At 29.8% G+C, this 26,218-nt stretch overlaps 1 protein-coding gene across 1 annotated transcript in view; it reads right to left on the bottom strand.

The window, feature by feature from the left end:
• The window catches only part of LOC119605901 (3-phosphoinositide-dependent protein kinase 1), a 49,154-nt gene extending 44,959 nt beyond the window's left edge, over positions 1-4,195 (bottom strand). Inside the window, exon 1 of the mRNA XM_037959249.1 lies at positions 3,740-4,195. Within this exon, the coding sequence (XP_037815177.1) occupies positions 3,740-3,751 (12 nt within the window). The 5' untranslated portion in view covers positions 3,752-4,195. The remainder of the gene's footprint in view (positions 1-3,739) is intronic.
• Positions 4,196-26,218: the final 22,023 nt, after the last annotated feature.

Raw genomic sequence — 26,218 nt, 5'->3', positions numbered from 1 at the left:
ATAGAGTAAGAGATCAAAATTGCTCTGTTTTGCAAATATTTAAAATTTTCAATATTTCTCCAAAGTTTTAACAAAATTTTTTTTAAATATATCAACATACATACATATTTCGAAACTTGACCTTTGACCTTATAGGGTTCAATTTAAAAAATTTGAAAATTAAAAAGATTTTCATAAAAATCTTCAAAATTGTCATTTGACCTTATGGAGTAAGAGGTCAAACTTGCTCTGTTTTCTAAATATTTGAAATTTTGAATATTTCCCCGAAGTTTTAACAAAATATTTGTGTATATTTTGAAATTTGACCTTTGACCTTATAGAGGTTATTTTAAATATTTGAAGATTTATATATTTTTTTGATTTTTTTTAATTTCTTTTAATAAATAAAAGCTTTTGCTTCCTTAGCATGAAGAATATAAAAAAATAAAATTTGACCTTTTAGGAATATTTCAAAAATTTTGAATATTTTTTTTGAAGTTTTAACAAAGGGTCACACAGAAGAGAGGTAGATGTCTGTATGTTTAAATAAATTTTATGGAGCATTAAAGCTCCGAAAGCTTAAGAGCGTTTCCAAATTTTACTCAGTGTATCCAATCCCCAACTCTAAACTATACAAAAAAGTACCAACATTTACATATAACTTTGATTTTTTCTCCTCTTAATTTCAAAATAAATTTCTTATTGGCGTTGGGACTGCTTGTCTCTGAGGTAAAAAATTATAAAAAAATCAGGCTCCAATATGTCTCGGTTTACTTTTCGGCAAATGAAACAGAAAAAAAATGTCTTCACCAAAAAAAAAATATTATTAAATTATTCAAATTTCAAGTTAAAACCAAAAAACTAGTTGTTTTAGTCAATAAAATTTGTGTTTAAGTTTAAAAATAATATTTATTTAGCTTTTTTTCGCCTATAGAGCAAAATTATACAAAAAAAAAAAAAAATTAATAAATATTTATAAAGTTTTAAAATAGAAAAAATTTCAAAGAAATCCAAAAATAAAAAAAAAATTATTTTTTACTTTCAAATAAATAAAAAAAATCAAACAAACTTTAATACAAATAAATTGAAAAGAAAAAAACTTGTTTTTTCTTTATTTAATAAGTTTTTCAAATAATTTTTGTTTGGTACGATATTTTTTTGCTTAAAACGCAAGAAAAAACCTAATTGGTACCCGTTCAACCTGTTGTTGTTGAGGTGGCTGGGCAAAGCAAATGAAATGAAATAAATAAATGATTAAATTCAAAAATCATTAAACAAATAAAAGTTAAAAACACAATAAATAATTTTAACTTAAAATAGACAAAGATTTTATTTTAATGAATTAATATTGAAATTAATCCTAATATCTTTAATACCAAATCATTGAGTGGTGTGAAATAAAATTTGCACATCAAAGAAAATTGTTTAAATTCAATATGTACTATTGTCTTCAATAGAACAATATAAGACTCAGCAAAGAATATGTTCTTTTTCATATGACGGACTATAAAAAAACCAATTTCAATAGAAAAACTTCAAATTGTCTAAAGAAGTTAAAATATAGAATTTTATACCAGTATTTGATATCATTGAACCCATTAGTTCTAGGGAATTAGGCTTAGAAAGATACAGATTATATTCAATATATTGTATGAACAATATTTACAAAAAACTTCAGCTGAGACTGTGTAAAAATTCTGTCATGATCATACATAGACTATAGTCTGGACTATAGACTATACTATAGTATGAACTAAAGACTATACTATAGTTTGAAATAAAGACTAGACTAGTTTGGACTATAGACATACTATAGGTTGGACTAAAGACTATACTATAGTCTGACAGACTATAGGTTGAACTAAACAATACTCTATAGTCTAGACTAAAGATTATACTATAGTCTGGACTATAGATTAGACTATATTCTGAACTATACACTAGACTCTATTCTGGACTATAGACTAAACTATATGATGGACTATATACTAGACTCTAGACTAGACTATATTCTGGCCTATATACTAGACTAAATACTAGACTATATTGTGGACTAAAGAATAGACTATAGTCTGAGCTATATTCTATATTCTGGAATATATATCTCTGGACTATACACTATACTATAGTATGGACTATAGACTGGACTATAGTCTGGACTATGGACTAGACTATAGTCTGGACTACAGATTAATCTATAGTCTGGATTATAGACTAATCAATAGTTTGGACTATAGACAGGCCACAGATAGGTCTAACGGTTTGGACTATAGAATACACTATAGTCTGTGCTATAGACTATTCTATATTCTGGACTACCTGGACTATAGTCTAAACATATAGTCTGGACTATAGACTAGACTATAGTCTGACTAGACTCTAGTCTTTACTATAGACTAGACTCTAGACTGGACTATAGACTATACTATAGTCTGGACAATAGACTAGAATATAGTCTGCATTATAGACTATAGTCTGGACTATAGACTAGACTATAGTCTGAAGAGTAGACTAGACTATAGTCCAGACTGGACTATAGTAATTACTATAGACTAGGTTACAGTCTATAGTCTGGACTATAGACCATACTATAGTCTGGAAAATAGACTAGACTATAGTCTGGACTGTAGACTAGACTATTGTCTGGATTATAGACTAGACTATAGTCTGGACTATAGACTAGACTATAGTATGGACTATAGACTAGACTATAGTCTGGACTATAGACTAGACTATGGACTATAGACTATAATATGGACTATAGACTATAGTATGGACTATAGACTATAGTATGGACTATAGATTATAGTCTGGTCTATAGACTATTTATATTCTGGACTATAGACTATACGACAGTCAGGACTATAGATCAAACTATAGTTTGGACTATAGAATAGACTGTGGTCTGGACTATAGACTATACTATAGTCTGGACTATAGACTATACTATAGTCTGGACTATAGACTATACTATAGTCTGGACTATAGACTATACTATAGTCTGGACTATAGACTATACTATAGTCTGGACTATAGACTATACTATAGTCTGGACTATAATCTAGACTATATTCTGAATAATAGATTAAACTAAACTATAGGCTGGTCCATAAAGTGGACTATATTCTGGGCTATAGACTAGACTATAGTCTGGACTATAAATCAAACTATAGTTTAGGCTATAGACAGACTATAGATTTGACTAACGTCTGTATTATAATCTAGACTATTGACTAGAATATAAATTCAACAAACTTACTTCTTCTAGAAAATTTTCGTAAAAAATTATTTCTTTAAAAAATTCTTGTTTAAAACTAAGAATTTCAGCAAATATATAAAAAATACAGTTCTAAATTGTAATAAAGACAAAAAATAACTTCTTGTAAAAAAACAACAAAAATCAAGGACTTTGTTTGCTTTTCGTATTTTAAAGGAGCTTTTTATTCTATTAGTATAAAAATTAATAAATAAATTTAACAAAACATGCTATTTTTGATACTTTTTTTCTTCAATTTAGTACAAGCTACATATAAAGTAATTTTTGGTTTTTTGGAAAAAACACTTTTTATTTAAAAACAAATCGCTCTTGATAACGATTTTTGAATAATAAAAATATTTAGCATTTCTAGCACAACAAAACACTACTTATGCGTATACGCATTATTTAATAAAAATATCAATCATACGTCACCGTACTTTATAATTCAACTACACTAGGAACTACATTTGATATTTGTAACAAAAAATGTTTAAATCTTACTTGTGAATCCATAACACTTTTCTTTTGTTAAATAAACAATTAAAATTTTTAATATTTATGTAAATAATTTAAATTTTGTTTGTATCACAAACTGTTATCACTTTTTTTATTCTTCACAGCTGCTAAAAACACAATTGACCTTTTAAATAAAGGTCTGGTAATGCAAAAAAAAAAATAAAATTATATTAACAAATATCATTCACTGCAAACAAAACAAACAATTAAATTTTTAAAAACATTCGTTTGTTAGTTTGTTTATTTTTATTATTAAAATAATTGTTTTTGAATTTTAGTTTGTTTATTAAATGTTTTATTTGGTTTAGTTTTGTGTGTTTTATTTTTTTCGGTTTGTTTATTGTTAATATTATTACAAGTAATTATTTTGTTTAAATAGTTCACTTTTTTTCTAGTTTAAATATTTTTCAAGTTCAAGAGCTTCAACATACAACTGCCGAACGACTGAAGCGTTTTGTCGTGGTTTATACAACTTAAATATATTGAATAAGATTGGAAAAAAATAGCAAATAAAGAAAAAAGCAAACAAATGCAAACCTAAAAAACACAAAACTACAGTAGCAACAACAACAACAGGAAAAAATAATACGACACACTTACGTTACAAAGTATACTTGTTGTTGCTGTTAAATACTTTTTTCCATGGTGGGAAAATGTAAACTAGGGAGCTTAGTAAGCCACCCAAATATCACCCTCTGAAACAGAAAGTTGTTTTGTTTGTGCAATTTTGATGTCTATACTATTTCTTCTTGTTCTTCCTCATAATTTTTCCTCTAAACTCAACAATATGTTTATGTAGGCTGCATTACAACAACAATAAAATTCTCGGGTAATTTTTGTTGTCGTTGTTTGGTTGTAAACGTGAGTTATTGTTTAAATACAGAAACAACAACAAGAACAACAATTGCAATGACTGCAACATTGTGTGGGAAAATACTCTAGAATTTATTATAAAACCCAGACAAAAGTCTATATTTTGTAATAATTAAAACAGCAAAAACAACAAGTGCATAAGGAAAGGTGGAAAAGGAAATTATACTTAAGGTACTTAAGTACCTAAAAAGTACCTATGTTTTACACATTTCGTACAGAAGGGGGGATTATTATGTTGAATGTTGAAAACAAGGATTAGTTTATAATTTGCTAGATCCACTTAGTCTCTAGTCAAAAGATTAGTCTGGTCTTCAGTTCATAGTATAGTCTAGTCTATAGTCGAGACTATAGTTTAGTCTCTAGTCTTGGTAATAGTCTTTTATATAATCTAGTCCCTAGACTAAAGTATAGTCCATACTATAGTTTAGTCGGTAGTCCCTAGTTCAAACTTGAACTAAAGACTAGTTATAAGTCTGAAATATTGACTGAACTTTCTATAGTCTAGTTCATAGTCCAGACTATAGCCCAGTTAATAGTCCAAACTATAGTCTAGTCGATAGTCCAGACTATAGTTAAGTCTATAGTCCCGACTATAGTAAAGTCAATAAACCAGACACAGTCCAGACTAAAGTCTAGTCTATAGTCCAGACTTAAGTCTAGTCTAGAGTATCGTCTAGTCTATAATCCAGACAATAGTCTAGTCTATAGTCCAGATTGTTGTCTATCCTATATTCCAGACTACTGTTTAGTCTACAGTCTAGACTATAGTTCAGTCTACAGTTCAGACTATTCTATAGTCTAGAGTGTTGTATAGTCTATAGTCCAGACTATTGTATAGTCTATAGCCCAGCTTATAGTCTAGTCTATAGTTCAGACTATGGTCTAGTTTACTAGATTATAATCTAGTCTATAGTTTAGCTTATAGGTCCAGACTATAGTCTACTCTATAGTCTAGACTATTGACTATTCTATAGCCCAGACTATTGTCTATTCTATAGTCCAGACTACAGTATATTCTATAATCCAGACTAAAGTCTAGTCTGTAGTCCCAACTATTGTCTAGTCTAGTCCAGACTATAGTATTGTCTATAGTCCATACTAAAGTAGTATAGACTTGACTATAGTACAGACTAGTCTATTGTTCAGACTAAAGTCTTGTCTATTGTCAAGACTAAAGTCTAGTCTTTAGTCCATACTAAAGTCTAGTCTATAGTCCAGACTTAAGTCTAGTCTAGAGTATCGTCTAGTCTATAGTCCAGACAATAGTCTAGTCTATAGTCATGACTGTTGTCTATCCTATGTATATTCCAGACTACTGTTTAATCTATAGTTCAGTCTACAGTTCAGACTAGTCTATAGTCTAGACTATTGTATAGTCCATAGTCCAGCCTATAGTCTAGTCCATAGGTCAGACTATTGTTCAGTCTGTGGACCAGATTATAGTCTACTCTATAGTCCAGTCTACAGTTCAGACTATAGTCTAGGCTATTGTCCAGACTATAGTCTAGTCTTTAGCCCCGACTATAGTCAAGTCAATAGTCCAAGTACCAGACTATTGTCTAGTCTATAGTCCATACTACAGTCTAGTCTATAGTGCAGACCATAGTTCAGGCTATACTGCTAGTCGAATCTATAGTCCTAAGTATACTCCAGTCTGTGGTCTGAACTAAAGTCTATAGTTAAAACTATAGTCTAGTCTATCATATAAACTTTAGTTCAGCTTGTAGTTTATAGCGCTATTTAGCCCATATTGTAATAATTCTAAAAGTAAAATCATCCCCTTATGAAAAAGTACCTTAATTTATATAACATTTCCCTTACCCCTCATATCTTATTCCAGCTATTGCTATATTCTTTAGAATTATACAATCTAATGGTATGAGTTTGAAAATTGTTTCAAGAAGACCAAACACAAGGAGGTTAAGTTTTTTTTATCAAAATACTACGAATGCAAAAAAACTAAATAATAGTAGTATATATCTCTCTAGATTATTCTCGTAGTTATATATTTTTCTACGTCTCAATTTTTTTCCATTTGTGCCACAAAAAACTAGGCTATAGCTAAATTTCTTGTTATTTTTTCCTATTAGTGGGCAGTTTTTTCCCATGTTTGTTGGGGTTTTTTTTTTTTTTTTGAAGAATCATTTGCTGTTGTTGTTGGTGTCATTTCTTTCATTCTATCTGCATGTAAAAGTGCATGCTCTGTAGCACTTTCCCGAACCATCATCGATTTTTCGTTCGAGTGCGTGTGTTTGGATTTTTAGGTTGTTTTTTGGTCTAGTACATATTTCTTGTACTATATACTACTACGATTTATATAGTACACAATTACAACAACTAATATTACAATGCTAACTACTACTACTATAACTACAACTAAGAATATTAAATGAAAATGAATGTAACTGCATTTTATGTCAATCAGTTGTCTGATAAACATGACTTTCGGACAAAGTAGACTATAGGGGAGGTTCGTTTAAGAAAACCTATTTTTGTTTAAAATATTAAAAACACTTTATATTTTTAATAAAAAGTACTTATTGTAAAAGTACCAAAAAGTACCTTTTTAAAAAAGTACTTTTTTTGCAATAAAATTGGAAAAGTACCAAAAAGTGCAATAAAATTCTCAATTCAAAACACAAAAAGTACTTTTTTTCCAAAAAGTACCATTTTATGCTTTCGTATTGTCAAATTATTTTATTCCTTAATTGTTCTTCTTGCATTTCTCTATTTCTTTCATTTTCCTTTCAGCTACTGTCTTTGTTTTGTATAACCCATTTTTATTGTTTTTTCTACTCTCTGGTACTCGTGCCAGTACCGGGGCCTTTTTTTCATCTATTTCGTTTTGTTTGACATAAAAACCCTTTCTATTTTCTTCTTTTCGTTTATGTATTTCATTTCCATCATTTTCCTTGTGCTGTTGTGTTTTCCTTGTTTCGTTACGTTTTAATTGAATTGTTACAAGGCTGTAACTTTACAACGCAGTTGTAGTAAAATTCTGTACTTGTTGTTGTTGTTGTTTTACATAAAGTAGGTCGCCATTGCTGCAACGGCTGTCGTTTATCGAAATTGTGTCAGGTTACATGTAATGGAGAGTATTTTTTTGGGATGTAATCTAGTTAAAAGGATTTTAAAGTGGAAATTTTGTAAAGGAAAAGCTCTATTTATTAACGAGAAATTTTCTATAGAAGATCTCTCTCAATTGATAAGAAGTTTTCTATAGAAAATCTCTCTCAATTGATGAAAAATTTTCTATAGCAAAGCTCTTTCAATTGGTGAGAAATTTTCTATAGAAAATCTCTCTAACTGTCTGCCAATAGATGAGATATTTTCTATAGAAAATGTCTCTCAATTGATGAGAAATTTTCTATAGGAAATGTCTCCCAATTGATGAGAAATTTTCTATAGGAAATGTCTCCCAATTGATGAGAAATTTGCTTTAGAAAAATGTCTCTCAATTGATGAGAAATTTGCTAAAAAAACAATGAGAAATTTTCTATAGTAAATCTCTCTCAATTGATGAGAAATTTTCTATAGAAAATGTCTCTCAATTGATGAGAAATTTTCTATAGAAAATCTCTCTAACTGTCTGTGAATTGATGAGACATTTTCTAAGAAAATGGATCTCAATTGATGAGAAATTTGCTTTAGAAAATGTCTCTCAATTGATGAGAAATTTGGTATAGAAAATGTCTCTCAATTGAAGAGAAATTTGCTATAGAAATCAATGAGAAATTTGCTATAGAAAATAATGAGAAATTTTCTATAGAAAATCTCTCTCAATTGATGAGAAATTTCTATAAAAAATCTCTTTCAATTGATAAACAAATTTCTATAGAAAATCTCTCTCAATTGATAAACAAATTTCTATAGAAAATCTCTCTCAATTGATGATACATTTTCTATAGAAAATCTCTCTCAATTGATAAACAATTTTCTAGAGAAAATCCCTCACAATTGATAAACAATTTTCTATAGAAAATCCCACTCAATCGATGAGAAATTTTCTATAGAAAATGTTTCTCAATTGATGATACATTTTCCATAGAAAATCTCTCTCACTTGATGAGAAATTTTCTATAGAAAATCTCTCTCAATTAATGAGAAATTTTCTGTAGAAAATCTCTCTCAATTAATGAGAAATTTTCTGTAGAAAATCTCTCTTAACTGATGAGAAATTTTCTATATAAAATCTCTCTTAATTCATGAAAAATTTTCTATAGCAAATCATTTGAAACTTACGTTTTACTCTTAAATATATTTCAATTCTATAATCGTCTGGACTATTCTCTGTATAAGATAAAACACTCTACTCCCACAATATTTACCACAATTTCCTAATTACGTAAATATCAATTAAATGCTTCTATCTTACAACTTAACATCTAACGTTCGCATTAAACAAATTTCATGCCTGTCATACACGCTCCCATGCCACACGAGAAATAATATTGATATGGTAAAATGTTTAACAAACATTTACGTCTAGTTTGTCTATAAAACCAAACAACAACAAAAACAAAGAGAACAAAATATAAATAAATACAGCAAAAACAAAAATCAATTATAAACGTAGTACGTTAATGACGTAACAATATTGTAACGTACACAGACAAAATGCAAATGCGTTGAAAAGTATCAGCGTGTGAGTGTTTTTGTTTGTAGCACCCATCATACTCTCACTCTAAATGAATGGGTGACCCCTAAAACCCCTACTGTTATACAAACGGCCTATAAACGAATCCATTAAGCAACAACAAGTAAAACAAAACCAGACAAAAAATATTGATATTATTGTAGGCGCAATTGTTTTCCAGACAAACTCGCTCATGACGATGATGGTGATGATGATGATGATGCATTTGTACAGGAGGCATAAAAACAAAACAAATGAAGAAAAAAACTATTAAAAATCGTATACAATTGTACTCGTAATTCAAACAGAGTAGTAGTAACCTAAAAAATGGAAACAAAACTATCCAAACAACAACAACAATAGTATAAAGGCAAAAACTATTAAACGCCCACGTGACACACCTCCCCTTTTTTATTATGGTTGTAGTAGTTGTATATGTTTGTTTTGAGAAATACCAGAATGTTCGTTCATCTCTACGCCATCATCGTTAGGATGATGATGGTTTGTTTAATCCCACTGCACAGTGGTATAGTTTTGCATAAATATGCGATAGAAATTTTCTATAGAAAATTAATCTCAATTAAGGAATGTTTACGAAAGAAAATTTTTATATAGAAATAATATCTCAATTAAGGAGAAATTTTCTATAGAAATCTCTCTTAATTGCGAAGAAATTTTTAAGAAGAAATTTTCTATAGAAAATCTCTCTTAATTGAGAAGAAATTTTCTATATAAAATCTCTCTTAATTAAGAAGAAATTATCTATAGAAAATCTCTCTTAATTAAGAAGAAATTTTCTCTAGAAAATCTCTCTCAATTAAGAAGAAATTTTCTCTAGAAAATCTATCTCAATTAAGAAGAAATTTTCTATAGAAAATCTCTCTTAATTAAGAAGAAATTTTCTATAGAAAATCTCTCTTAATTAAGAAGAAATTTTCTATAGAAAATCTCTCTTAATTAAGAAGAAATTTTCTATAGCAAATCTCTCTTAATTAAGAAGAAATTTTCTATAGCAAATCTCTCTTAATTAAGAAGAAATTTTCTATAGAAAATCTCTCTTAATTAAGAAGAAATTTTCTATAGAAAATCTCTCTTAATTAAGAAGAAATTTTCTATAGAAAATCTCTCTTAATTAAGAAGAAATTTTCTATAGAAAATCTCTCTTAATTAAGAAGAAATTTTCTATAGAAAATCTCTCTTAATTAAGAAGGAGTTTTCTATGGAAAATCTCTCTCAATTAGGAACAAATTTTGTATCGAAATTCTCTCTTAATTGAGAAGAAGTTTTCTTTAGAAAATCTCTCTTAAGTGAGAACAAATTTTCTATTGAAAATCTCTCTTAATTGAGAAGAAATTTTCTTTAGAAAATGGGGAAGAAATTTTTTTACAGAAAATCGCTCTCTATTAAGGAGAAATACCACTGTGTACCGTTATTTGCAAAAATAACCATATATAGTAGTAAAATTTTCTGCTCCCTATGCTCTCTCTATCTCGTTTTATGTTTGTATATCTCATACTCTCGTGTTTTGTATTGTTGTATTTTTTAACACTGGCTTGTGGATAGAGCCTCTAGAATAGGAGTGTGTAAGAAAATGTTTGGTTTACGGTAAATTTTATCGATTTTATTTCTCATCATATTTTTTTTGCTCATTTTGCTGTCGTAAGTGTTCGACTAAACTCGTTTTATATTCGTTATTATTATTGCTGTCGTCGTCGTTTGTTGTTCTTGTGTTTTTTTTTTCTGCATTATTAAAGCTTCGTTATGGTTTCACAAATACACACTTAGTCAAACAATGACGTCATAAATTTTTTACTACTATTACGTCTGTTATCAATATTGCGCTGCAAAAATTAAAAAAAAAACAAAAACAACAAACATGTCTACGTTGATGTGGGAATCCAAATTTTGACGACAACAACAATTAGACCAATAGTCATAGCGTTGCTCATCTGATGATGTTGGTGATGGGATAAGGAGGAGGGGGGTGGACAATAATGATGAATTTGATGCTGCTTGTGCAGAATTGCAGGAAAAATGGTTTTAATAAATTCCAAAAATAGAAAAATAAATTTATGGATGTAGGAAGAGTTGGAACATATGTATGTTATCATATCACATGTGTGTTTGAAAGTGTTTGTTCTGAGTTTTTATTCCTATTAAAATAGGAAAATTTCCAAAGAATTGGTTTAACTCAGTTCATGGGTTTTTTTCTATTCTCGATAAGGTAAAGTGAACTTTGGTATTTTAATACGGATACATACGGACTTTTATATGAAACATTAAAACACAGTGAAACAAAATAATTAAAAAAAAGTATTTTTAAGAAAAATGTATCTGTAATGACAATTCCTTTAAAAAATATTCCTATTAGTCATGATTATTGCATCTGTTAGCTATCCTCTATATAACACAACTCCAACCTTTGACCTTTTATATGATCTCATCTTGTATAGGTGGAAAACAAAAGTCATTTGTCTTTCTTCATCCCAAATATTTATTTATTTACTCCTACATTTCGCTTTAATTCAACTTCAATTGGATTTTTCTCGCCTCCACTCAATTGTTCTGAGTTATCAGTTGTGTGTTTGTGTATTTTATTAAAAGTGATTCAACTTAGACGCTTTCTGTAACAGGATGTTGAAATAAAATTGAAACCACAACAACAAGAAGAACAAATGAGATTTATACATTAAAATTGGCATTTAACCCACACAACCACTTACTTACATTTGGCACTCTAAACATCCTATTTGTTGCGTTATTTTTACAGCTTTTCCTTTGATGTGTGTGAACGATGAAAGGTATATTCATTCATACATCCACCCACCCGAAACAGTTCTACCTACAGTGACTGGAATCGTGTTCATGTAATATGAGCATGCTGTTGGAAGAGCATGTAATGCCTTAGTCCATTACACAATGAATAATTTTCTATAGAACATCTCTCTTTAACTTAGAGAAATTTGTCTCTTTAACGAAGTTACATTTGCTATAGGAAATGTCCCATTAAAAAGAGAAAGTTTCTATAAAATATGTATCTTTAACGAAGAGATATGTCTACAGAAACGATCTCTTTCACGAAGAGAAATTCCCTCTCTTTAACAGAGAGAAATTTTCTATAGAAAATGTCTCTTTAACAGAGAGAAATTTTCTATAGAAAATGTCTCTTTAACAGAGAGAAATTTTCTATAGAAAATGTCTCTTTAAGCAAGAGAAATTTTCTATAGAAAATGTCGCTTTAACAGAGAGAAATTTTCTATAGAAAATGTCTCTTTAACAGAGAGAAATTTTCTATAGAAAATGTCTCTTTAACAGAGAGAAATTTTCTATAGAAAATGTCTCTTTAACAGAGAGAAATTTTCTATAGAAAATGTCTCTTTAACAGAGAGAAATTTTCTATAGAAAATGTCTCTTTAACAGAGAGAAATTTTCTATAGAAAATGTCTCTTTAACAGAGAGAAATTTTCTATAGAAAATGTCTCTTTAACAGAGAGAAATTTTCTATAGAAAATGTCTCTTTAACAGAGAGAAATTTTCTATAGAAAATGTCTCTTTAACAGAGAGAAATTTTCTATAGAAAATGTCTCTTTAACAGAGAGAAATTTTCTATAGAAAATGTCTCTTTAACAGAGAGAAATTTTCTATAGAAAATGTCTCTTTAACAGAGAGAAATTTTCTATAGAAAATGTCTCTTTAACAGAGAGAAATTTTCTATAGAAAATGACTCTTTAAAAGAGAGAGAAATTTTCTATAGAAAATGTCTTTTTAAGGAAGAGAAATTTTCTATAGAAAATGTCTTTTTAAGGAAGAGAAATTTTCTATAGAAAATGTAACGAAGAGAGATAACGAAGAGAAATTCTATACAGAAAATGTCTATTTAACGAAGAGAAATTTTCTTTAGAAAATGTCTCTTTAACAAAGAGCAAAGATTTCTTCACAAAATGTCTTTTTAAAAGGACAAATCTATAGAAAATATCTCTCTTTAAGAAAGAGAAAAGTCTCTTTATATTTGTTATTGTCATTATCCATGAGTTTTTCATAGTTTATTTATAATAATAAGCTTAATACAACAGTAGGCGGTGTTTTATCCTCTTAATGACGTCTATGGAATAAATGCATTGTAATTTACAGCATTAAAATGTACTTGGGTGATTTCTTCAAGTGTACAATTTATATATCAAAGGTTAAACATTCATATGTGTTAAAAAGAAAATGCGCACTTCAGGATAAATCTGCCTACTTTGAGGTTTTTGTTTCTGTAAAAATCAGCCTACATTGAGATGTTTTCACGTTTTTATTTTCTTTATAAAAGAAATTTAACAATTTTTATAAAACAATATTGTGAAATACTTAGATTTTTCATTGTGAAATTCCCATGAATAAAGTGACTGGTTTGTTTTTGATAATTTTGTGTAAACAAATCCTCAAAATGACAAACAGATGATAATTATGAAAATGTTTTTTTCGATTTCAAATATAAACGAAATTCATTCATTATTAATTATAGATTCAATTACAAAGTGGATACCTCTGACTACACCGACCTATCCAATACGAAATACAACTGTTATCATGGGCTTTTTTTTCTGTGTTAAAATTGTTCCTAACTAATTTTCTGCTTTAGTCACATGCATCTTTTTTTTTACGTTATAAAACAAAAATTATAAAAAACTACGTTGTTGAAAATGTTGTATACTTTCAACATGTTTTGGGGGTAAGAGATGTGTGTTAGGTGCCTCAATTTATCTTGAAATTTGTACTCACAAACAGATATAAAACATTCAACGAAGTATAATTTTTCTTTTGCTGTTGTAGTTTGTCGATTTCGTAGTATTTTTATGGCGCAGTTGCAATGACGTTAATTAGAGTGCAATTGTAATTCGCAAAGGAATCATCATCAACATTTTCATTATATCACTTCTACACTCACTCACTCACACCCCAAAAAAAAAGAAAACCCCACCTCAACCTGAAACACACCATACCAGACTGGGATAGACCGAACGACCACACCATCTACCGCCACCCATTCATTACATTTGTTTATTAACAAAGTCGCAAAATAAAAAAAAAAGAAAAAGTAAAATATTTCATTCTATTTCCCTTACCTCTTTAAATCTCATTTCTTTCTGCATTTTTTTATTAATACTCTACACAACAAAAGAGAGACATTCTGAGTATTTTAATAATTTGTGCAAAATTTTTGCTATAATTTTTTACACACTTTCTCTCTAAATGACAGGATAACTTCTGGCTCACTTGATAAACTTAAGATATATGAAGTGTGTTTGAAATTCGTTATTGCTCTATACTGTTTTTGCTCACTTTCATATGTCAGTAGTTCGTTGATGCATTCTTTTGAATATCATCTATTCTATCTATTAGCTTTGTTATTCATTGTCAGTTACATACATGCTGTTTACAACAGATTGTAGTTTTTTTTCTTTTAAATTGAATAATAACAACAAATTAAATTATTATAAGGGTATTAACGAGAAATTTTCTATGGAAAATCTCTTCTAATTAAGGAAAAATATCTCTTAATTAAAGTGAAATAATCTATAGAAAATGTCTCTTAATTAGGGAGCAATTTTTATACATATTCTATACTCCTTAATTAAGAGAGATTTTCTATAGAAAACGTCTTTTTAAATAAGAGAGATTTTCTATAGAAAATGTCTCTTTAAATAAGAGATATTTTCTATAGAAAACGTCTTTTTAAATAAGAGAGATTTTCTATAGAAAATGTCTCTTTAAATAAGAGAGATTTTCTATAGAAAATGTCTCCTCAATTAAGAGAGATTTTCTATAGAAAATGTCTCCTCAAATAAGATAGATTTTCTATATAAAATGTCTCCTTAATAAAGAGAGATTTTTTATTGAAAATTTCTTCCTAAGTAAGAGAGATTTCCTATAGAAAATTTCTCCTTAATTAAGAGATATTTTCTATAGAAAATTTCTCCTCAATTAAGAGAGATTTTCTGTAGTAAATGTCTCCTAAATTAAAAGAGATTTTCTATAAAAAATGTCTCCTAAATTCAGAGAGATTTTCTATAGAAAATTTCACCTTAATTAAGAGAGATTTTCTATAGAAAATGTCTCCTCAATTAAGGGATATTTTCTTTAGAAAATGTCTCCTGAATTAAGAGAGATTTTCTTTAGAAAATGTCTCCTCATTTAAGAGTGATTTTCTTAAATAAGAGAGACTTTCTATTAAAAATTTCTTCTTAATTAAGAGAGATTTTCTATAGAAAATTTCTCCTCAATTAAGAGAGATTTTCTACAGAAATTTTCTCCTCAATTATTATTTATAGAAAATGTATATTTACATAAGGGATATTTTCTATATAAAAGTCTCTTTAAATAAGACAGATTTTGTATAGAAAATGTCTCTTTAAATAACACAGATTTTGTATAGAAAATGTCTCTTTAAATAAGAGAGATTTTCTATAGAAAGTGTCTCTTTAAATAAGAGAGATTTTCTATAGAAAATGTCTCTTTAAATAAGAGAGATTTTCTAATGAAAATGTCTCTTTAAATAAGAAATATTTTCCATAAAAAATGTCTCTTTAAATAAGAGAGATTTTCTATAGAAAATTTATCTATAAATAAGGGAGAATAAGAGAGATATTGAAAACATCTCTTTAAATGAGAGAGATTTTCTATATAAAATGTCTCTTTAAATAAGAGAGATTTTCCATATAAAATTTCTCCTTAATTAAGAGAGATTTTTGATAGTAAATTTCTCCTCAATTAACAGAGATTTTCTATACAGAATGTCTCCTCAATTAAGAGAGATTTTCTATAGAAAATGCCTCCTCAATTAAGAGAGATTTTCTATAGAAAATGTCTCCTCAAATAAGATAGATTTTCTATATAAAATGTCTCCTTAATAAAGAGAGATTTTTTATTGAAAATTTCTTCCTAATTAAGAGATATTTTCTATAGAAAATTTCTCCTCAATTAAGAGAGATTTTCCGTAGTTAATGTCTCCTAAATTAAAAGAGATTTTCTATAAAAAATGTCTCCTCAATTCAGAGAGATTTTCTATAGAAAATTTCTCCTTTATTAAGAGAGATTTTCTATTATAAATGTCTCCTCAATTAAGGGAGATTTTCTTTAGAAAATGTCTTCTCAATTAATAGAAATTTTCTATAGAAAATTTCTCTTCCTTAAAGAGATATTTTCTATAGAAAATTTCTCTTCCTTAAAGAGATATTTTCTATAGAAAATTTCTCTTCCTTAAAGAGATATTTTCTATAGAAAATTTCTCTTCCTTAAAGAGATATTTTCTATAGAAAATTTCTCTTCCTTAAAGAGATATTTTCTATAGAAAATGTATCTTCCTTAAAGAGAAAAATGTATCTTCCTTAAAGAGATATTTTCTATAGAAAATGTATCTTCCTTAAAGAGATATTTTCTATAGAAAATTTCTCTTCTCTATAGAAAATATCTCTTCCTTAAAGAGTCTATAAAAACTTCCTTTCGTTAAGAATTTCTGAAAAAAATTTCTTTTTAAAGAGATATTTCTATAGACAATCAAATTAACGTTGTTACGATAACTAAATGTAAAATGGAACATTTTACTGATAATGGAGTTAACACTCCTTGTAAAACCCTAAAGAACCTCTCCAAAACCAAGTAGACTTTTAACACCTACTCGAAACTTACAAATTCACAACAACTTTTTCTTTCGTTTTTAAACAAGGAAAATTTAAAATGAAAAAAAAAATACTAAAATTTATTCACATCATTAAAAAAGTCATTGAAAGACAAGAAAAATTAGAGATGAAGTAGAAAGAAAAAAAAAAACATGCATATTTCATTTTACTAACGAAACCAATTTATTTATTTTGTGGAAGAAAAACTGAACCTCAAGGAAAGTAAGAAGAGATAGAAAAATAAAGAAAATAGTTAGTCAATCTGAAATACACAGCTGCAGTGCATTGTTTGTTGCACGTTAAGTCCGTCCTTCTGACTTCAAGTCTCTCTAACAACATGGAGGAACAAACAGGCAAACAACAACCGACGAACAAAAAAAAAAAGATCTAAAACCCACAATCTTTAAAATTCATTTGTACACAGGAAGTTGGGACAAAAACTACAAAAAATAAACGAAGTATGTTTTTGCTTGAAACTGTGATTATGTCATAAAATGAGCGGCGTCAATTAAATAGTGAAAAATGAAAATTCATTTATTGTTGTTGTTGTTGTAAGTTGCTATTGTATCTGAAAAAAAAAAAATTACTTTTGCATATGGCTGGCTGGTTGTTTTCTGTATCTCGAGATATTGAACGTAGTATGAATGAATGAATATATGACTGTCTTAGTGGCAGGCTGTTTGACGGCTTTACTGACTTACTCGCTTTGCTGAATGAATGAATATTCGTGCTCTCGTATAACAAGCATATAATCAAACTATTTTTCGGTATTTTTTTGTGAACAACAATATTTAATAGTTTTTTCTTTCTTGCCTGAGTTCATTCAAGCGCAAGATGTTACAAACGATATAGTTCAGTTCTAGTTCAGTTCTAGTTCAGTTCTAGTTCAGTTCTAGTTCAGTTCTAGTTCAGTTCTAGTTCAGTTCTAGTTCAGTTCTAGTTCAGTTCTAGTTCAGTTCCAGTTCAGTTCTAGTTCAGTTCTAGTTCAGTTTAGTTCAGTTCTAGTTCAGTTCTAGTTCAATTCTAGTTCAGTTCTAGTTCAGTTCTAGTTCAGTTCTAGTTCAGTTCTAGTTTAGTTCTAGTTCTAGTTCAGTTCTAGTTCAGTTCTAGTTCAGTTCTAGTTCAGTTCTAGTTCAGTTCTAGTTCAGTTCTAGTTCAGTTCTAGTTCAGTTCTAGTTCAGTTCTAGTTCAGTTCTAGTTCAGTTCTAGTTCAGTTCTAGTTCAGTTCTAGTTCAGTTCTAGTTCAGTTCTAGTTCAGTTCTAGTTCAGTTCTAGTTCTAGTTCTAGTTCAGTTCTAGTTCAGTTCTAGTTCAGTTCTAGTTCAGTTCTAGTTCAGTTCTAGTTCAGTTCTAGTTCAGTTCTAGTTCAGTTCTAGTTCAGTTCTAGTTCAGTTCTAGTTCAGTTCTAGTTCAGTTCTAGTTCAGTTCTAGTTCAGTTCTAGTTCAGTTCTAGTTTCAGTTCTAGTTCAGTTCTAGTTCAGTTCTAGTTCAGTTCTAGTTCAGTTCTAGTTCAGTTCTAGTTCAGTTCTAGTTCAGTTCTAGTTCAGTTCTAGTTCAGTTCTAGTTCAGTTCTAGTTCAGTTCTAGTTCAGTTCTAGTTCAGTTCTAGTTCAGTTCTAGTTCAGTTCTAGTTCAGTTCTAGTTCAGTTCTAGTTCAGTTCTAGTTCAGTTCTAGTTCAGTTCTAGTTCAGTTCTAGTTCAGTTCTAGTTCAGTTCTAGTTCAGTTCTAGTTCAGTTCTAGTTCATTTCTAGTTCATTTCTAGTTCATTTCTAGTTCATTTCTAGTTCATTTCTAGTTTAGTTCATTTCTAGTTTAGTTCTAGTTCAGTTCTAGTAGTCTAGGTCTAGTTCAATTCTAGTTTAGGTTTGAGAAATATTGATCCGCTAGTCGCCTATGTCCAATATAAAATTCTTCAGCATTTTTTTTGTATGTAAGTTTTTCAGTTTTCTAATTTTTGCGGAGGTGCACATTTGGGCGCCTTATAATGATTTCATTTTATTTATTTGCTGTTGCTATTGTAGTTCTTGTTGTGTTATTTGTTGCATTTGTTGGTAAATTAAAACCACCAAAAAAATTGTTGTTAGAGGCAGACAGACGGAAAGACAGACAGATTGAAAGCCAAAGTTGTAGTAAAAAAATTTTGCAATTTCCATACAAATGATATGAATAAATGAACGGACCGACTATGCTGTGTTCCGAGCGTGTTGAGCGTGGGAGTTGTTAGTTTCTATTATTTTCTTCATCTTTTTCTAATTTTAGATGTTTACCGCCTAAAAGCATCAAACAACAAACACCAAAGTTATGGACAGAAGAGATGGAAGAGGAGAAGCTACAAAATGAGGCATGCGAGTGAGTATAACTGAACGTAATAGTCTTCTGTCTGTCCGTCTCTTTGAATATGCAACACTTTTTTTGTTATAGTTGCTGCTGCTAAGTATTTACTAATGGTTTCATATCATTTGTGTCCAGTTGAGTGGAGTGCAGCTGTTTTTGTTGTATGTATGCTGCCCCTGCTGCAATAGATATGGTTGTTAGTTGCCTCGTGTTTTCCATAAAAGTCTATTTTTCATCTTTTATTTTTTTTTGCCCGCTTATTTTCTAAGGTTTTTCTTAAATAATAAAAAATACGATTTTCTACTACAGATTTTATTTTACTTTTTTGTAAATGATAATTTATTATTTTAAATTAATTTATTAAAAATGTTGTTTTCTATTCAGCTGATATTGAGTACCAAAGTTACCATTAAACCAACCTGGTTTCTGTACATAAATTTTTATCTCAGACATCTGGTAAAACACTATATTTTCCATTGCTATAAAATGAATGAATGTTATAAAATCAATCATCATAGCTTGATATATTTGGATATGTTCATTCAGATTTCTGCATTTAAAGTGTTGGGTGGTTATTACAGTTATTGATTTGTTATGCAGGAGAATGCTTTGGAGTAGGAATATTTGTATAAGTTTATAATGTTTTAAAGAAAGTGTGGAATTAGTTTGATTAGTTAATTTCAAGTTTAGTTCAGTTCTAGTGTACTTCTAGTTTACTTCTAGTTCAGTTCTAGTTTAGTTCTAGTTCAGTTCTAGTTCAGTTCTAGTTCAGTACTAGTTCAGTTCTAGTTCAGTTCTAGTTCAGTACTAGTTCAGTTCTAGTTCAGTTCTAGTTCAGTTCTAGTTCAGTTCTAGTTCAGTTCTAGTTCAGTTCTAGTTCAGTTCTAGTTCAGTTCTAGTTCAGTTCTAGTTCAGTTCTAGTTCAGTTCTAGTTCAGTTCTAGTTCAGTTCTAGTTCAGTTCTAGTTCAGTTCTAGTTCAGTTCTAGTTCAGTTCTAGTTCAGTTCTAGTTCAGTTCTAGTTCAGTTCTAGTTCAGTTCTAGTTCAGTTCTAGTTCAGTTCTAGTTCAGTTCTAGTTCAGTTCTAGTTCAGTTCTAGTTCAGTTCTAGTTCAGTTCTAGTTCAGTTCTAGTTCAGTTCTAGTTCAGTTCTAGTTCAGTTCTAGTTCAGTTCTAGTTCAGTTCTAGTTCAGTTCTAGTTCAGTTCTAGTTCAGTTCTAGTTCAGTTCTAGTTCAGTTCTAGTTCAGTTCTAGTTCAGTTCTAGTTCAGTTCTAGTTCAGTTCTAGTTCAGCTCTAGTTCAGTTCTAGTTCAGTTCTAGTTCAGTTCTAGTTCAGTTCTAGTTCAGTTCTAGTTCAGTTCTAGTTCAGTTCTAGTTCAGTTCTAGTTCAGTTCTAGTTCAGTTCTAGTTCAGTTCTAGTTCAGTTCTAGTTCAGTTCTAGTTCAGTTCTAGTTCAGTTCTAGTTCTAGTTCAGTTCTAGTTCAGTTCTAGTTCAGTTCTAGTTCAGTTCTAGTTCAGTTCTAGTTCAGTTCTAGTTCAGTTCTAGTTCAGTTCTAGTTCAGTTCTAGTTCAGTTCTAGTTCAGTTCTAGTTCAGTTCTAGTTCAGTTCTAGTTCAGTTCTAGTTCAGTTCTAGTTCAGTTCTAGTTCAGTTCTAGTTCAGTTCTAGTTCAGTTCTAGTTCAGTTCTAGTTCAGTTCTAGTTCAGTTCTAGTTCAGTTCTAGTTCAGTTCTAGTTCAGTTCTAGTTCAGTTCTAGTTCAGTTCTAGTTCAGTTCTAGTTCAGTTCTAGTTCAGTTCTAGTTCAGTTCTAGTTCAGTTCTAGTTCAGTTCTAGTTCAGTTCTAGTTCAGTTCTAGTTCAGTTCTAGTTCAGTTCTAGTTCAGTTCTAGTTCAGTTCTAGTTCAGTTCTAGTTCAGTTCTAGTTCAGTTCTAGTTCAGTTCTAGTTCAGTTCTAGTTCAGTTCTAGTTCAGTTCTAGTTCAGTTCTAGTTCAGTTCTAGTTCAGTTCTAGTTCAGTTCTAGTTCAGTTCTAGTTCAGTTCTAGTTCAGTTCTAGTTCAGTTCTAGTTCAGTTCTAGTTCAGTTCTAGTTCAGTTCTAGTTCAGTTCTAGTTCAGTTCTAGTTCAGTTCTAGTTCAGTTCTAGTTCAGTTCTAGTTCAGTTCTAGTTCAGCTCTAGTTCAGTTCTAGTTCAGTTCTAGTTCAGTTCTAGTTCAGTTCTAGTTCAGTTCTAGTTCAGTTCTAGTTCAGTTCTAGTTCAGTTCTAGTTTAGTTCTAGTTCAGTTCTAGTTCAGTTCTAGTTCAGTTCTAGTTCAGTTCTAGTTCAGTTCTAGTTCAGTTCTAGTTCAGTTCTAGTTCAGTTCTAGTTTAGTTCTAGTTCAGTTCTAGTTCAGTTCTAGTTCAGTTCTAGTTGTTCTAGTTCAGTTCTAGTTCAGTTCTAGTTCAGTTCTAGTTCAGTTCTAGTTCAGTTCTAGTTCAGTTCTAGTTCAGTTCTAGTTCTAGTTCAGTTCTATTCAGTTCTAGTTCAGTTCTAGTTCAGTTCTAGTTCTAGTTCAGTTCTAGTTCAGTTCTAGTTCAGTTCTAGTTCAGTTCTAGTTCAGTTCTAGTTCAGTTCTAGTTCAGTTCTAGTTCAGTTCTAGTTCAGTTCTAGTTCAGTTCTAGTTCAGTTCTAGTTCAGTTCTAGTTCAGTTCTAGTTCAGTTCTAGTTCAGTTCTAGTTCAGTTCTAGTTCAGTTCTAGTTCAGTTCTAGTTCAGTTCTAGTTCAGTTCTAGTTCAGCTCTAGTTCAGTTCTAGTTCAGTTCTAGTTCAGTTCTAGTTCAGTTCTAGTTCAGTTCTAGTTCAGTTCTAGTTCTAGTGTTCTAGTTCAGTTCTAGTTCAGTTCTAGTTCAGTTCTTTAGTTCTAGTTCAGTTCTAGTTCAGTTCTAGTTCAGTTCTAGTTCAGTTCTAGTTCAGTTCTAGTTCAGTTCTAGTTCAGTTCTAGTTTAGTTCTAGTTCAGTTCTAGTTCAGTTCTAGTTCAGTTCTAGTTCAGTTCTAGTTTAGTTCTAGTTCAGTTCTAGTTCAGTTCTAGTTCAGTTCTAGTTCAGTTCTAGTTCAGTTCTAGTTCAGTTCTAGTTCAGTTCAGTTCAGTTCTAATTCAGTTCTAGTTCAGTTCTAGTTCAGTTCTAGTTCAGTTCTAGTTCAGTTCTAGTTCAGTTCTAGTTCAGTTCTAGTTCAGTTCTAGTTCAGTTCTAGTTCAGTTCTAGTTCAGTTCTAGTTCAGTTCTAGTTCAGTTCTAGTTCAGTTCTAGTTCAGTTCTAGTTCAGTTCTAGTTCAGTTCTAGTTCAGTTCTAGTTCAGTTCTAGTTCAGTTCTAGTTCAGTTCTAGTTCAGTTCTAGTTCAGTTCTATTTCAAATCTATACAGTTCTCCCTTTAGTTCGACTCAAGAAGTTGTTGTACATTCTCAAAAGATTTAAAGAAAAAAATAATTTTTCCATCACAAGTGCCCTTCTCAAGGATTATAACCTGATTTGAAACATATGGTGCTCAAATTTTAGTATCTCTGTCAAACAAAGAAGAATGAATGAATATGAGGACATTTTTGATAATTTGTTTTATGATAGTAGAAAAGGTGTTATGTAAAACCCATAATAACTATAAAATGTATTATTGTTACTCGCTTCACCTTTCGAGTAGTAACAACCCCTAACACATACAAATGATATAAGTTTTAATAACAATTTCCATTTCATTTCCCTATGTAAACATGCATATGTATTTGATTATTGCCAAAACTCTTAAAATTGGCAATTTAATTAGCATATTTTATAAATTTAATAATTTTTACTTTAATGTGTGTTTTAAAACAGATTAAGCACGAATGCAAATACAGTAAAATGTAAATTGCTGGAAAGAGATGGAAACAGAAATGCAAATAATATTAATTCTTCAAGATATTTATTGTTGATTTGCATTAACTTGGCAAATAAACTTTCTCACAAAATTTAAATACCAAACGAATGGCAACAAAGGCCATCAATTATTTTTCAGTTAAATGCAGCAGGAGTTGAAAAATTCAAGAAGTAAAATTCATGATTATACACTTAGAGAAATTTTGAGTGTGGATTTGAAGAGACATTAACTAAATGTTCTGGTTGCAGCAATATAATTAAGTATCCACAACAATAACTAAATATTCCGTTTAAAGAGTAATAAATACGTTGTTCTCTGTGTAATTTGATCTTTTTTTTTTTCCATTTCCCCATTGCATCATTTCTGTCAGTGCTTGTATGTTTGTTAGAATTTAAATGTTGTAATAAATATTATCTCATATCACATGTTCTCGTACTCGTGTTCCAATACTGATGCTGCTGCTTTAACTATATGCAAATGTATCTAGAACAATTTTCTAAGCAGTCACGTTTCACACCTTTTTTTGTACTGTGCGGTTTGGTTCAGCTTGGTTTGTTTTTTTAATAAGACAAACACACTGAGACAGAATATTTATTACAAGTATTTGTTTGTTGGTTTTCATCAAAATGAAAATTTCTTTATAGAAAAAATTTTAATTTCATACATTTTTGCAATATAAATGTATGTTAATCAATAATAAGAAGAAGCTTGTCTTGATATTTTAGCATAATTTAAAAGTTTTGTCTAGATATGTTAGAAAGGAATCCTATAGTCGATTTCAAAAAGCTTTAGTTTACTTAATTCCAGCTCAGTTCTAGTTCAGTTCTAGTTCAGTTCTAGATCAGTTCTAGTTCAGTTCTAGTTCAGTTCTAGTTCAGTTCTAGTTCAGTTCTAGTTCAGTTCTAGTTCAGTTCTAGTTCAGTTCTAGTTCAGTTCTAGTTCAGTTCTAGTTCAGTTCTAGTTCAGTTCTAGTTCAGTTCTAGTTCAGTTCTAGTTCAGTTCTAGTTCAGTTCTACTTCATTTCTACTTCATTTCTAGTTCAGTTCTAGTTCAGTTCTAGTTCAGTTCTAGTTCAGTTCTAGTTCAGTTCTAGTTCTAGTTCAGTTCTAGTTCAGTTCTAGTTCAGTTCTAGTTCAGTTCTAGTTCAGTTCTAGTTCAGTTCTAATTCAGTTCTAGTTCAGTTCTAGTTCAGTTCTAGTTCAGTTCTAGTTCAGTTCTAGTTCAGTTCTAGTTCAGTTCTAGTTCAGTTCTAGTTCAGTTCTAGTTCAGTTCTAGTTCAGTTCTAGTTCAGTTCTAGTTCAGTTCTAGTTCAGTTCTAGTTCAGTTCTAGTTCAGTTCTAGTTCAGTTCTAGTTCAGTTCTAGTTCAGTTCTAGTTCAGTTCTAGTTCAGTTCTAGTTCAGTTCTAGTTCAGTTCTAGTTCAGTTCTAGTTCAGTTCTAGTTCAGTTCTAGTTCAGTTCTAGTTCAGTTCTAGTTCAGTTCTAGTTCAGTTCTAGTTCAGTTCTAGTTCAGTTCTAGTTCAGTTCTAGTTCAGTTCTAGTTCAGTTCTAGTTCAGTTCTAGTTCAGTTCTAGTTCAGTTCTAGTTCAGTTCTAGTTCAGTTCTAGTTCAGTTCTAGTTCAGTTCTAGTTCAGTTCTAGTTCAGTTCTAGTTCAGTTCTAGTTCAGTTCTAGTTCAGTTCTAGTTCAGTTCTAGTTCAGTTCTAGTTCAGTTCTAGTTCAGTTCTAGTTCAGTTCTAGTTCAGTTCTAGTTCAGTTCTAGTTCAGTTCTAGTTCAGTTCTAGTTCAGTTCTAGTTCAGTTCTAGTTCAGTTCTAGTTCAGTTCTAGTTCAGTTCTAGTTCAGTTCTAGTTCAGTTCTAGTTCAGTTCTAGTTCAGTTCTAGTTCAGTTCTAGTTCAGTTCTAGTTCAGTTCTAGTTCAGTTCTAGTTCAGTTCTAGTTCAGTTCTAGTTCAGTTCTAGTTCAGTTCTAGTTCAGTTCTAGTTCAGTTCTAGTTCAGTTCAAGTTCAGTTCTAGTTCAGTTCTAGTTCAGATCAGTTCTAGTTCAGCTCTAGCTTAATTCAGGCTCAGCTAAAGTTCTGTTCGTGTCCCGGATTATTAATTTCTAGTCATTTATAGTAATAGCTTTTCATTACATTTCAGCAATTAGTCTGCAGTTGCGCTGCCATGACATTATATTGGAACCTAAGAATTAAGGTTTAGCTAGTGTCTCTTGAATTTAAAATCCATAAGGTATTGAAAGTTCGTCCTTTCGTATCCATTTATAATAAATATGATAAACTGTTATACGGCACAAGTCAATCAAATTGTATCAGACTACGTTTTATTTAGAAAATTGAGCTATTAATCTATTTAGTAATATACAGTGATTTGCTAAATTTAACATATATTGCGTGGGAAAGGAAACTCCATTCACAATTTCTGATATCTTCCTATCCTAAAGTTATGGAGTATGTATGTTAATAATTAATCATTTTAATAAGAATACTTTCCTCTATTTAATATTTAAAGTAATGTTATAATGTAGACGAATAATTTTCACTATCACTGTTCGTCAAGACACCTTTAGATGCAGAAGATGAATTAATGGATTTAAGACAGAAATCAATATTATAAATAATCATAGTTAGAAAATGCTTGTAAATGTTTTTTGTAATACATGTTGCAATATGTTAAATAATCAAGAAGGTTGGCTGACACAAGAAATATAAATTAATAATGTCTGGGGAATTTTTTGTCTTAAATATATTAAATCAATTTAGTTAAAAGGAGGGACATTTAAAATATCGCAGGATCCCTGTGAGTCTCAGGGGTTCATACAAAACCTATTAAGTAGAAGTTATTACCTTCATGATTTAAAGTAATGCAGAGGGTTCTGGCTTGTCATTGCGTGGTAAGGCATGCCATACACTATGAAGTAATAAAATGAAATTAATTCTATTATTTGTTTTTATTTGTATATTGTATTAAAAATTAAATTTTTACTTCCGTGATTCCATTAAATTTCCCTTGACAAGCGTTTTCTATAAGAAAAGTATCAATGCGTAGTATACAATTTTTCCATTCCTTATTATTTAATAAATAT

This window comes from Lucilia sericata, unplaced genomic scaffold (assembly GCF_015586225.1).
Source record: "Lucilia sericata isolate MDLA Ls3-8-SP2 unplaced genomic scaffold, ASM1558622v1 Contig000531F_arrow, whole genome shotgun sequence".
NCBI lineage: Eukaryota > Metazoa > Arthropoda > Insecta > Diptera > Calliphoridae > Lucilia > Lucilia sericata.
Note: the sequence above shows the minus strand (reverse complement) of the source record. Positions and strands in the feature narration are given on the sequence as shown.